Source organism: Girardinichthys multiradiatus, chromosome 6 (assembly GCF_021462225.1).
Source record: "Girardinichthys multiradiatus isolate DD_20200921_A chromosome 6, DD_fGirMul_XY1, whole genome shotgun sequence".
Lineage (NCBI taxonomy): Eukaryota > Metazoa > Chordata > Actinopteri > Cyprinodontiformes > Goodeidae > Girardinichthys > Girardinichthys multiradiatus.
The window spans coordinates 14220829-14231360 of record NC_061799.1 but is presented as its reverse complement, the minus strand read 5'-3'; the positions used below and the strand labels follow the sequence as shown (position 1 = coordinate 14231360).

The following is a 10532-nucleotide window of genomic DNA, read 5'->3' as shown; positions in this document are numbered from 1 at the left end:
ATGCTAATCTACATTTTGTTACCTTGAACTTCTTAAATATGTGATGACAAAGTTACAAAAAACTTTCCTAATCTTTTTCAGAATCTTATTATAGAGCAAATTTGGTCAGAGGTGAACAATCGTGTTAATTACCCACTGAGGGCAGCTTCAGTGTACCTGGTAGATCAAGACACCTCGACATGCAGGACAACTCTACAAAATATTGTGTTTCCAACCTTGGGTGCCTTCTCAGCCAGATCGGATTAAACCGGTTTGTCAATGCATTATGAAACACCAAACATTCAAGTCAAGGTTAGTTTGCAGCATGAAACCTTTGAAAAAGACTGTGATATCCATTTTTGATTTTACTGCCCACACACAATTAATCAGGTGTGGACAGTAAAATTAGACCTGCAATTTGTAGCTTTCACACCAGCTTGCCTTCTGTCCTGATTACATGAGACAAAGATTGTTGATGAGACTAAAGTTTCCTTACCTCAATCTATGTAGATTTTATTTATTAGACGTTATCTATTCACTCTGAGTAGGTGTAACTAGAGTGGGACATTTCCTTTCCAGAAAACTACACCACCCTTAGATGATTTTAGTCACTGTCATTACATTTTATATTTTCCTGACTTCAATTCTGCATGTGTGATTTATTTTGTTCTGTGACAAGTCAATGTATGCTTTCTAAAGTGCCCTGCTTCAAAGTCATGTGAAAATGTACAGCTTTCTGTCTGTCTGTGTTGGACTGGTGACCTTCCATGGCAGGACCACTTTGTTAAGGTTATAGTTATCAGGTTAGAAGATGTAAAGAATAGATTAATTCAGTAGATCAATGTTGTAGGTAATGTAGATAGATAGGATCAATCTATCTATCTATCTATCTATCTATCTATCTATCTATCTATCTATCTATCTATCTATCTATCTATCTATCTATCTATCTATCTATCTATCTATCTATCTATCTATCTATCTATCTATCTATCTATCTATCTATCTATCTATCTATCTATCTATCTATCTATCTATCTATCTATCTATCTATCTATCTATCTATCTATCTATCTATCTATCTATCTATCTGTCTGTCTGTCTGTCTGTCTGTCTGTCTGTCTGTCTGTCTGTCTGTCTGTCTGTCTGTCTGTCTGTCTGTCTGTCTGTCTGTCTGTCTGTCTGTCTGTCTGTCTGTCTGTCCAATCATATCCATTTCCCTGACTCTTAAGTCAGTTCCTGTAGTTCTGCAGAAGGTCTGGCATATACATTTTCTGTCGAGAAAATCATGTATGTTGGAAATAACAGACAGAATCAGAAGTTCGTTTACGTGTGACTCTTAATTTATTGCTCGTTTTTACAGTTTTGAGCTTTCCGTTTTAACAGTACAAAATGTTGAAGGTCAGTTAGCATTTAGATTTTCTTACTGGTTCTCTTCAGCACGACAGAGCCAGCTTTGGAGGTCTGGAAGACAGAGAAAAGGAGGCATAAATCATTAAAGCATTTTCGTGTTTCAATAGTATCTTTTTAAATTGCAGTAAATCCAATGAAATTTAACTTAAGATATCTATAATCTATATAAATTAATGTGATAACTATTTTATACATTTATGCAATATCCACTTTTGAATTTCATTTAATACCATTACTTGCATGAAAAGAAAAAGTAACAAAGTGTAAAAAGAGAACTGTATCCCATTAACACAGTTGAAAGGTTAACGGCAAGACTAAATTGCTTGTTAGGTTGCATTCAGAGGCGTTGCCACGCATCTCAGTTTTCTCGTTAGCTTGAGCTGCAGCCCATATAACTCTGATGACTCTAATGGTCCCTGCGGGGAGCTGAGTGTAATAACTGCTGTCATTGCATGACTTTCTCTGCATTAAAAGCCTGAGGGAGTGTGTTTACCTCAACAAGTTTGCCCCCGCTGATCTCATTGACTTGGTGATAGTTGGGGAAGCTCACAGTCAGCTTGCCACCCTCCATGTTTACGGTGGCCTGAAAACACAGAGAAGATGTTAGCAGTTGGTGGGGCAACTGTTCAAACACTGGACGTCCATGGGAATCTTTTAATGCTATTAAAGGTTGACTAGTCCTTGTCTTTAGCCCACTGGTCCAGTCTTAATTTAGCCTGAACAAAGAAAGTTGAAAGTCAAAGCATTTGGTTCAACCACCCTTAGACATCTTTTCATCTTTAACATTTCAACTACAATTTCAGGTTGTTCAGATAGAAGGAAACCATCGTCTTTTCTATGTCTGTCCAAGGAAAATATTCTATGAATATCAGGTAAAGAGTGATTCTTCCTTTCCTACCTTAAATGTCTTTCCGCTAATGGTCTGCATTTCAGACTCTTTGCCAATGGTAAAGTTGTTGGTGACCTTGGCGTTGGAGGGGTAAAACTGAGTCCAGGTGAAATCATCCCCACTCTGGGTGACCTCTGTAACTGTCTTGTAGTCACGGCCTTTCTGGATGATGTCATCAGGGATACCTAACGTAGGATAGAAGGAAAAATGTGAGCTTATAAAGGTCCAACTAACACCAGAGAGAAAAAAAATCAAAGAAATGTTGTTGATTTAGTCTTTTTTCTTACCAACCAACTTGCAGAATTCATCATATCCATCCTGGGACTCAAGTTCCCATCTTCCAGCGAAGGCCATTTCTGGTAGTGTTGGTGGGTCGATGAGTGAGAGAAGAGATGCTGAGGCAAGCCTAAGAAGCCTAAGAAGCGCAAGGTACTGGAACCAGGGCTGTTCCCTTTTTATACATTGAAAGCCTCTCGCCACCTCCTTCTTTTGCATGTGGTCACACAAGAGGACAGTTACAACCAAAAATGATTAGTACAATGGGCTGCGAGGGAGAGGGCAATAAACAGCAGAAATGGCTGTTTGTGGAGTTCACATGCAGTGAGTAAAATGCTGACGGCTCATCAGGGTAAGCCGTTACATCACCTTACGGCCAGTGAACTCTCCTGTGATTATTTTATGGTCATAACCTTTAGTTTTACTGCGGCTCATTGAAAAACCAAATACAAAGTTTTGTTTTAAATCTTTAACCTTCTATTTGAATATGTTATCTCAAAAAAGGAAGTGGCCTGTAATAAGATAATCAAGTTCTTATTCAGGGTTTTTCTTTTCATAGTCTGGCTTTGAGAAAGCTCAGGAGAAATATGATTGGAGTCATTTTACTGGGCATGCATTTGTCTAAGGGGATACATAATTATCTTGTTAGGTATAAAAGCTGAGCAAAAGCACTTATGCAAAGCTTAACTCTGCACTGTGCTTTTGTTCTCTTTGTTTTTCATTTTCCATTGATCATTTGTAAAATAATGCACAGTAATCAAAATGTATTTAATGCAATTGTGTAATTTTGGCAGAGTGGCCCTTGAATAAATAACTAGGGTTTAATGCCACGTATTGTTATGACATCCAAATTCTACAAAACGAGCAAAGTCGTAGAATGTTCGTCATCTGCACAACCATTTACCCTCCAAATTCATAACCCTGTCTGTGACATCAACCTCAGTCCATCTAAAAACATTCGGGGAGTTGGGCTAAAATTGCTGATGACTTGATAAACTGGTGTTGAGGTTGATTAACTTACCAATTATAACAATGACCACAAATCATTTCGAGTGTATTTTTTTAAGGTCTAGAATTTCAGAGTAAACAAAAATGGACGTCAGATTGAAGGAAAATTGTCTTAATGCAATAACTACAAATCTGAAAAGCTAATTTTCTCCTGGCTGTAAACAAGGTGAGAAAGATATGTTCTTCAACAAAACTGAGAATACACTAAGGGTGAGCTAATAAGCTTTGCCACAGCTTCTTAAATCCCTTGACCTCAAGAAAATGGAAAATCCCAAATAGAAAACTTTACGCCAGAAGACTGAATTAAAAATTCCTCAAAAGTACCAAAAGACTTAATCTGACAAAAGGGCTTGAAAACCATACATTTCACCTTAGCCTTTCAAAGATGTATCATTTTTGCAATTTTCTTCAGTAGAACCCACTAACACAGATTCTAATCTTTTTAAACACAACAGTGACTTTTCACAATTAAATTCATTCATTCCGTTAATTTATTTGGTCAGTGAGAGTACATTATCAATTTTACAATTGACTTCTCATCAACAATAATAGGGTGGTATCAGTTTCAGAATTGGAGTCATAGTTTAGGAGTACAAAAACAAAATAAGTTGAGAAGCTCTAGGGAACATGACTGCAGTAGCGGATAATTGTGGCTAAATAAAATGTTCTTAGGTCCCAAACCTGTGTTTATCTATAAGTATGACTTGTGCATTGTTGTCACTATGTACATGTGGTGGAAAATTAATGTAGCATGTCACTCATGGTGGTGGCAGCATCATGCTGTGAAAATGCTTCAAGACAGACAGGAGAAGCTGGTCAGAGTTGAGTGGAAGATGAATGTAGCTAAATACAGAGTAATCCTGAAAAAAACAAACAAACAAACCGCAAAAGACTGAAAACTGGGGTCAAGGTTCACCTTCCAGCAGGACATCAACCCTAAACATTCAGCCAGAGCTATAATTGAAGGGCTTAGATCAAGGGACAACCATGTGCTAGAATGGCCCAATCAAATTCTAGACCTAAATCCAATAGAGGTTTTTAGACTAGGCATGCAAAGGACTGTTCACAGATGCTCTTTATCCAATCTCACAGAGCCTGAGCTATTTTCCAAATAAGAATGGGGAAAATATCAATCTCTAGATGTGCAAAGCTGGTTGTGAGCTATTTCCAAAGGGAAAGGTGGTTCTAGTACTGACTCAGTAGTGCTGAAAATAATTACACTTTTCAGATTTTTATTAAAAATATAAAACCATGTATTATTTTGTCTGCCACTTCACAATAATGTACTACCTCATGTTGGTCTATCAAAAAAACACAATAAAATACACTGAAGTTGGTGGTTGTGTGTAAAAGGTGGTAAGTTTCAAGTGGTGTAAATACTTTTAGAAGACACAAGTGTATTTGATATTTCTAGATTTAATATAGCTTCTAATATTCCCATTTACATTTCCTGTTACAAGGTCGGGATGAATATAAAAAAGGATGTTTGCCCTAATTTACCTAAAAAACATCTAACATCTATTATCTAAACATAAGAGAAGAGAACATCTTCTGCAGTATGTCTGGAAGGAAACTAGGTAAATACAGCAGACTTCTGAAAAATACAACTTCAAAGAAAATTCATGAAAACTCCATTCACCCAATTACAATGAACTGGTGTGGGCACATACTGTGGATGAAAACTCTGTGTCAATAAGATGACTATATGACTGAAGCACCTCAGGCTTTCAGGTCTGACTAACTTTGAATAGGTAAAAGCTTCTGATGTTGCACTTAACTTCGATCTCGCACATTGCAGACATTTTCAGATTGCTGATAGCATTTCTGAACCATGGAAAGTCAACATGGCCTTGGAGCTCTTTATAGATGCATAAAAAATCAGATTGGCCAACATCCTATAAAAGACACCCACCATCTCTTTCTCTACTTTTACAGCACCTCTCCGACTTTCCTTTCTCCTTGTTCACACCCACAAACAGATCAGTGTCATCAAGTACTCTTATACAACTTAAAAAGAAAGAAACACATTCCTCATCAGATTTATCAAGTTCAGCAGCAGATTCATGATCATTTTGCATTAGCTCAGTGAACTGCCTTGTGAGCCTCCAAAAACTGCCAAGCTAACAGGCTAGCTAATAAACTAACTAAGGCAACGTTTCATACAGGGGTCAACTGGGGTGAATGTCTTCAATAAGGACATTTTACAGAAAGTCATCTTCAGCACAGCATCAAAATGTTCTGTAGAAATGCTCCACCATATTTGTTTTACGGTGTATTTAGAACATCGTTTTCATTTGAAGCACATTCTGTTGTCTGGTAGTGTAGTATTAGCTTTACTGACAAATGACATAATGCTCTGACACCATTTTTATTGAATTCATTAAAAGTCATCACCAGTTACTGTGTATAAGCATGGAAGACAATGGACATGATCTCTAGTTAAATTGGTTGGCAGCAGAATAAAACCCTTAATATATTCAGTGCCTTGCAAACACATTTAAAGCACTTGAACTTTTCTCGATTTTATAACTTTATAATCACGCACTTCAATATAGTTTATTGAGATAGATACACCAACACAGAAGTGGTTCATAAGAGGCAGTCATATATGGTTTTAAAAATATTGTTCAATAAGAAATTTTAAAAGTGTGGCATGCATTTCTGCTCATTAGCCAGTTTTCAGAACCAAACATTCACTGGATAAAGTGACAAGTCTTCTGGTGTCTTTTTGTGTCAGCTTTGCACATCAAGAAATTTAAAGTTTGCCCATTTTTTTTTGCAAAATAGCTCAAGCTCAATAAGAATGGGCAGTTTTCAAGTTTTTTCTCATATTGTAAATTGGGTTTAGGTCTGAATTTGACTAGGCTGTTTTAACAGATGAACATGCTTTGCTCTAAACCATTCCATTGCAGTTCTAGCTGTATATGTAGGGTCGATGACCTACTGGATGTTGAACTTCGTACATTCTCAAGTCTTTTACAGCTTCTAATAGGTGTTGTTTAAGAATTGCCCTGTATTTAGCTTCATCCTTCTTTCCATTAACCGGACCAGATTTCTTGCCACAACCATAAGTACAGTTTGTTTGGGATGTTGTGTAGAATTAGTTTTCTGTCATATCTAGTGTTTGAATTTAGTTCAGAAATTTAGTTTCAATTTACTCTGACCAGAGCTCCTTCTTCAACATGTTTGCTTTGTCCCATGCATGGCCTGCAGGAAACGTAAAATCCAGAATTGTTGAATGGTTGTCCTGTTGACAGATTCTCCCGCCTGAGCTGTGGATTTTTGCACCTCCTCCAGATTTACCATGGGCTTTGTGGCTGTATCTCTGATTATTGCTCTTGCCTGACAGTTAAGGCAGGCAGCCATGTTTATAGTTGTGCCGTAATCTATTTTCGAATTATAGATTGAACTTTATCTCTGACCTGTCTACTGTGTTCATTGACTTTCATGATGCTGTTTGTTCATAAATGTTCTCTTACAATCCTAAGTGAAAATGCAGATGGATTTATACTGAAATTAACTAACACAGAGACGGATTCTGTTTATTAATTAGGTGATTTCTGAAGATTGGTTGCCCTAGATTTTATTTAAGAGTATAGGTCACTGAATACAAATGCAATCTACACTTATCAAATTTTGTAAAAAACAAAAAAAAAACGTTATCAGTTTCTTTCAACTTGACAGTTATCTACAGTTTATTATTGGTTGTTCTAAAATATGAAAAGTACTGAAGGAGTGTGAATATATTTGCAAGGCGTATGCAAAAATGATTGGCATCTTATCATTAATTGTGCAACCAATATGCCTAAACAGTGAAATATAAAGGGGATACAAAGGGGCAGAGTTGGTGCTCTGGTTTAAAAACATAAATGGGCACATTTGATCTCAGTTTTTTCAACTCTACATAAAGAAAAAGAACTTTATGGTATTACATATAGAGCTTACAATATAAGTTGCAATGTTAGGTTTATGGCACGCTGTAGCTCATTATGGTAAGTCATCGAAAATCCAAAGAGAAATCCCCTTATCAGCCAACATAAAATTATTTTACATACTTTATTCCCAATTCAAATAGAGTTTTTATTTGCCTCAAGGCTAAACTTAATCCCAATTTATAGAGAATAGTGAGCAAAGTACAACTGTCTGTTGGATTTTATTGTCAGTGCTGTAAACTGGTTGTTATACTTTAATTGTTGGGTGTGATTTAAAACTTTTGCTGCAACTTTTTTGTGTGAATAAGCTGAACAATAAGTAAGCAAGATTGCTGGACGTGACCTCTCGTCCAGTGGCACGGTGATAAAGTCATGCTTTGCTTTTACCTCTCCCTTTGTTTTATAGCAGACATCCTTCAATTCACACAGAAGACTGAGAGCTGACAATGAATGTGAAAAGAAGAGACAAAAACCAGAACAAATGAACAAGTAGTTAAAGAAGAACATGGGATGGGGGGAGGGGGAGAGAAAGATTCCAGAGAAAGATACATACATTGTACAGATAGATTCCTTTTATCTGCAGCTATAAAAAGGGGATTTGAGATGGAGGAATTAAAAGTAGGGAGGCCTTGATATGCAAATGGAGCTGGTGCTAATCAAAGCAATAAGATTACTCTTCCAAATTGAGATGAAGAAAGGCTCCATTATCTGGGCCGAGTGTCATGTTTAATAACGCGGAACGGCATGGTAATTCAGCAGTGATGCAACTGTAGACTATGAGAGTGAGTGTGTGTGTGTAAATGTGTGTGGGTTTTATGGGGGAAAAAAACTGCAATGGGATCTTTGAAAGAAAAAGATGAAAATGACATAGAAATAATTAAACATGTTAAAGAAAAAGTATGATCTTGTGCATATGTGTGTGATCCAGGGTGAGTGTACATGTCAGAGGAAAAAATGGTTGAGAAAGTAGCTAAAGGCTGGTTCCCATGAGAAACCAAAATGTTGTACATTTATGTGACTGTGTGTGTAACTTCCCTGCATTTTAAAGTTTTGTACTTTGGTGCTCAAATGGATGCAGTTTTGACAAATTCCATGTTTTTCTTCCACAAATCTGCTTCACTTTATTCGGTTGAGTAAACAATTACTAAAGGTTCCACATTCCAAAAATATAACAAGCCTCCAAGTAAACATTAGATTGACTTTGTATCAGTCCTTTCCTAACTAGTGGTACGGACTGTGTTGCTTCTGTAAATCATTGTTTTAATAATTAATAGCCTCACGCACTTACCACAGACAAATAACTAATGCACTAACCCACATAGCGAGAAACAAAATTATCCCTTAAATTAGGATAATGGTCTTATGTTTGTACTGCAATGCACACTGGTTTTATTTAAATCTTAAAGATCCTAGCTGAAAAGGTCCTAAGATGGTGAATATAGTACAGTCTGAACACAATCAAAAGAAAGACAATAATTTGTTGTTTAATTCAGTTTAGAAATAGTCAGCAAAGAGCTGGATGATGCATCTATTACAAGCAATCAAGAGCAAAATGCTTATCTACAATTGCAGAAATATTCCTATTCCTAATATTCCTAATTGTTTTTTCATTTGTCACTTCAAAACTACAAATTTCAATGTAGAAAATGTCAAGTGAAAAATAATTATTCATGCTTTTCACAAATTAAAACCTGAAGCATTTGTTTTCAACCCATTTAATCAGAAACCGCCAAATAAAAGTTTCCGAATGGTCAGTCCAACTCTGTATAATTTAATCTCAGTACATATACAGCTGTCCTCTGAAGGCCTAGGAGGTTTGTTAGAGAACATTAGTGAACAAACAACATCATGAAGACTGAGGAGTACACCCGGCAGGGACCCATAGGGAACACAATAAATATGGGCAAAACGATGCTCTAGTCAGAATCAAAACAATTTTCTCACCTAAATAAAGACAGTGATCTGAAATAGCCATGAGCTAGATATCATGGATGTTCATGGTTTGTGCGTTTGGACAATAAAGTAAAATTATGTTAATGAAACCATTTTTATTCAGAATTAACATACAGTTTATAAGGTAAATGGTAAATTTGGTTAATGGTAAATATACCACACTTTTATAGCACTTTATTAAGTCTGAGGACTCCAAAGTGCTTTACAATACAATCAGTCATCCACCCATTCATTCACACATTCACACACTGAATGTGTGAATGTAGCCCACAGTGGTAGGCTACATTGTAGCCATAGCTGCCCTGGGGCAGACTGACAGAAGTGGGGCTGCCATACAATAGGTGCCACCAAGCCCTCTGACCAGCTTCAGCAGACAAGGCAGGTGGAGTGTCTTGCCCAATGACATGGAGTGGGGATTTGAACCAGCAAGCCACTGGTTACAAGACGAACCCCTACCGCCTCTATGGGCACAGGAAATAAATGAGAACCAAGTAAATGTTAAAAAGCAAATGCTGCTTGATTTTGCAATTAATATGCAAACTGAGCAACTTCTTTATCTTAGTTAAAACATGGATCAAACCATTAGATGAGAATGCTGTTTTTCTTTTCTTTTTTCTTTGTTTTCTGACCAAAAAAGTCTGATAATATCTGCCAAGATGCCAGTACTTGGATAATGTGGTTTTTACTGAGGTGATGGTTGTTTTTAAAAGTTTGAAAAGCACTGCTTAAATATCCATTGGATTAATGTATAACTGTACAGCAGTATATCAGAATGTGTCAACAGATTGTTTCATTGTAAAAGCATCAAGATGGCATGTATCAGACCATGTAAACTCTTGTGCAAAACCCTGTGTTCCCAAAGCTATTTGGTCACACCACCATATCAATGAATCCTGGTGTTAGAATCACTTTCATGGCTGCAGGTGTATAAAGTTTGGTGTGGAGAAACTTGAGTGTCCTGCACAGAGTCCTGACCTTCTTGAACACCTTTGGGCTGAATTAGAACAGTGGGTGCAATTCTGGTTTGTCATCTAAATAAAGCACACTCCTAAACCTTGAGGAAGATGTTTACAGAATAGTTG

The 10532-nt window shown here is 36.8% G+C and overlaps 1 protein-coding gene across 1 annotated transcript; it reads right to left on the bottom strand.

Annotated features, from left to right (window-relative positions):
- Positions 1 to 1300: 1300 nt before the first annotated feature.
- LOC124870442 (gastrotropin-like) lies at positions 1301 to 2726 on the bottom strand. Its single transcript, XM_047369123.1, has 4 exons — positions 2569 to 2726; positions 2291 to 2466; positions 1886 to 1975; positions 1301 to 1443 (listed from the first exon to the last, which is right to left on the bottom strand). Exons 1-4 carry the CDS (start codon positions 2633 to 2635, stop codon positions 1393 to 1395), a joined length of 384 nt encoding a protein of 127 aa, XP_047225079.1. The 5' UTR covers positions 2636 to 2726; the 3' UTR covers positions 1301 to 1392.
- Between the last annotated feature and the right edge of the window lie 7806 nt (positions 2727 to 10532).

Bases quoted from the DNA above. Each gene is read 5' to 3' on its own strand.
- LOC124870442 (XM_047369123.1), bottom strand. From the start codon at position 2,635: ATGGCCTTCGCTGGAAGATGGGAACTTGAGTCCCAGGATGGATATGAT. The intron at 2,467-2,568 runs GTAAGAAAAAAG...ATCCTACGTTAG, and splicing joins TGAATTCTGCAAGTTGGTTG to GTATCCCTGATGACATCATC. The intron at 1,976-2,290 runs GTAGGAAAGGAA...CTGTGTTTTCAG, and splicing joins TTAGCGGAAAGACATTTAAG to GCCACCGTAAACATGGAGGG.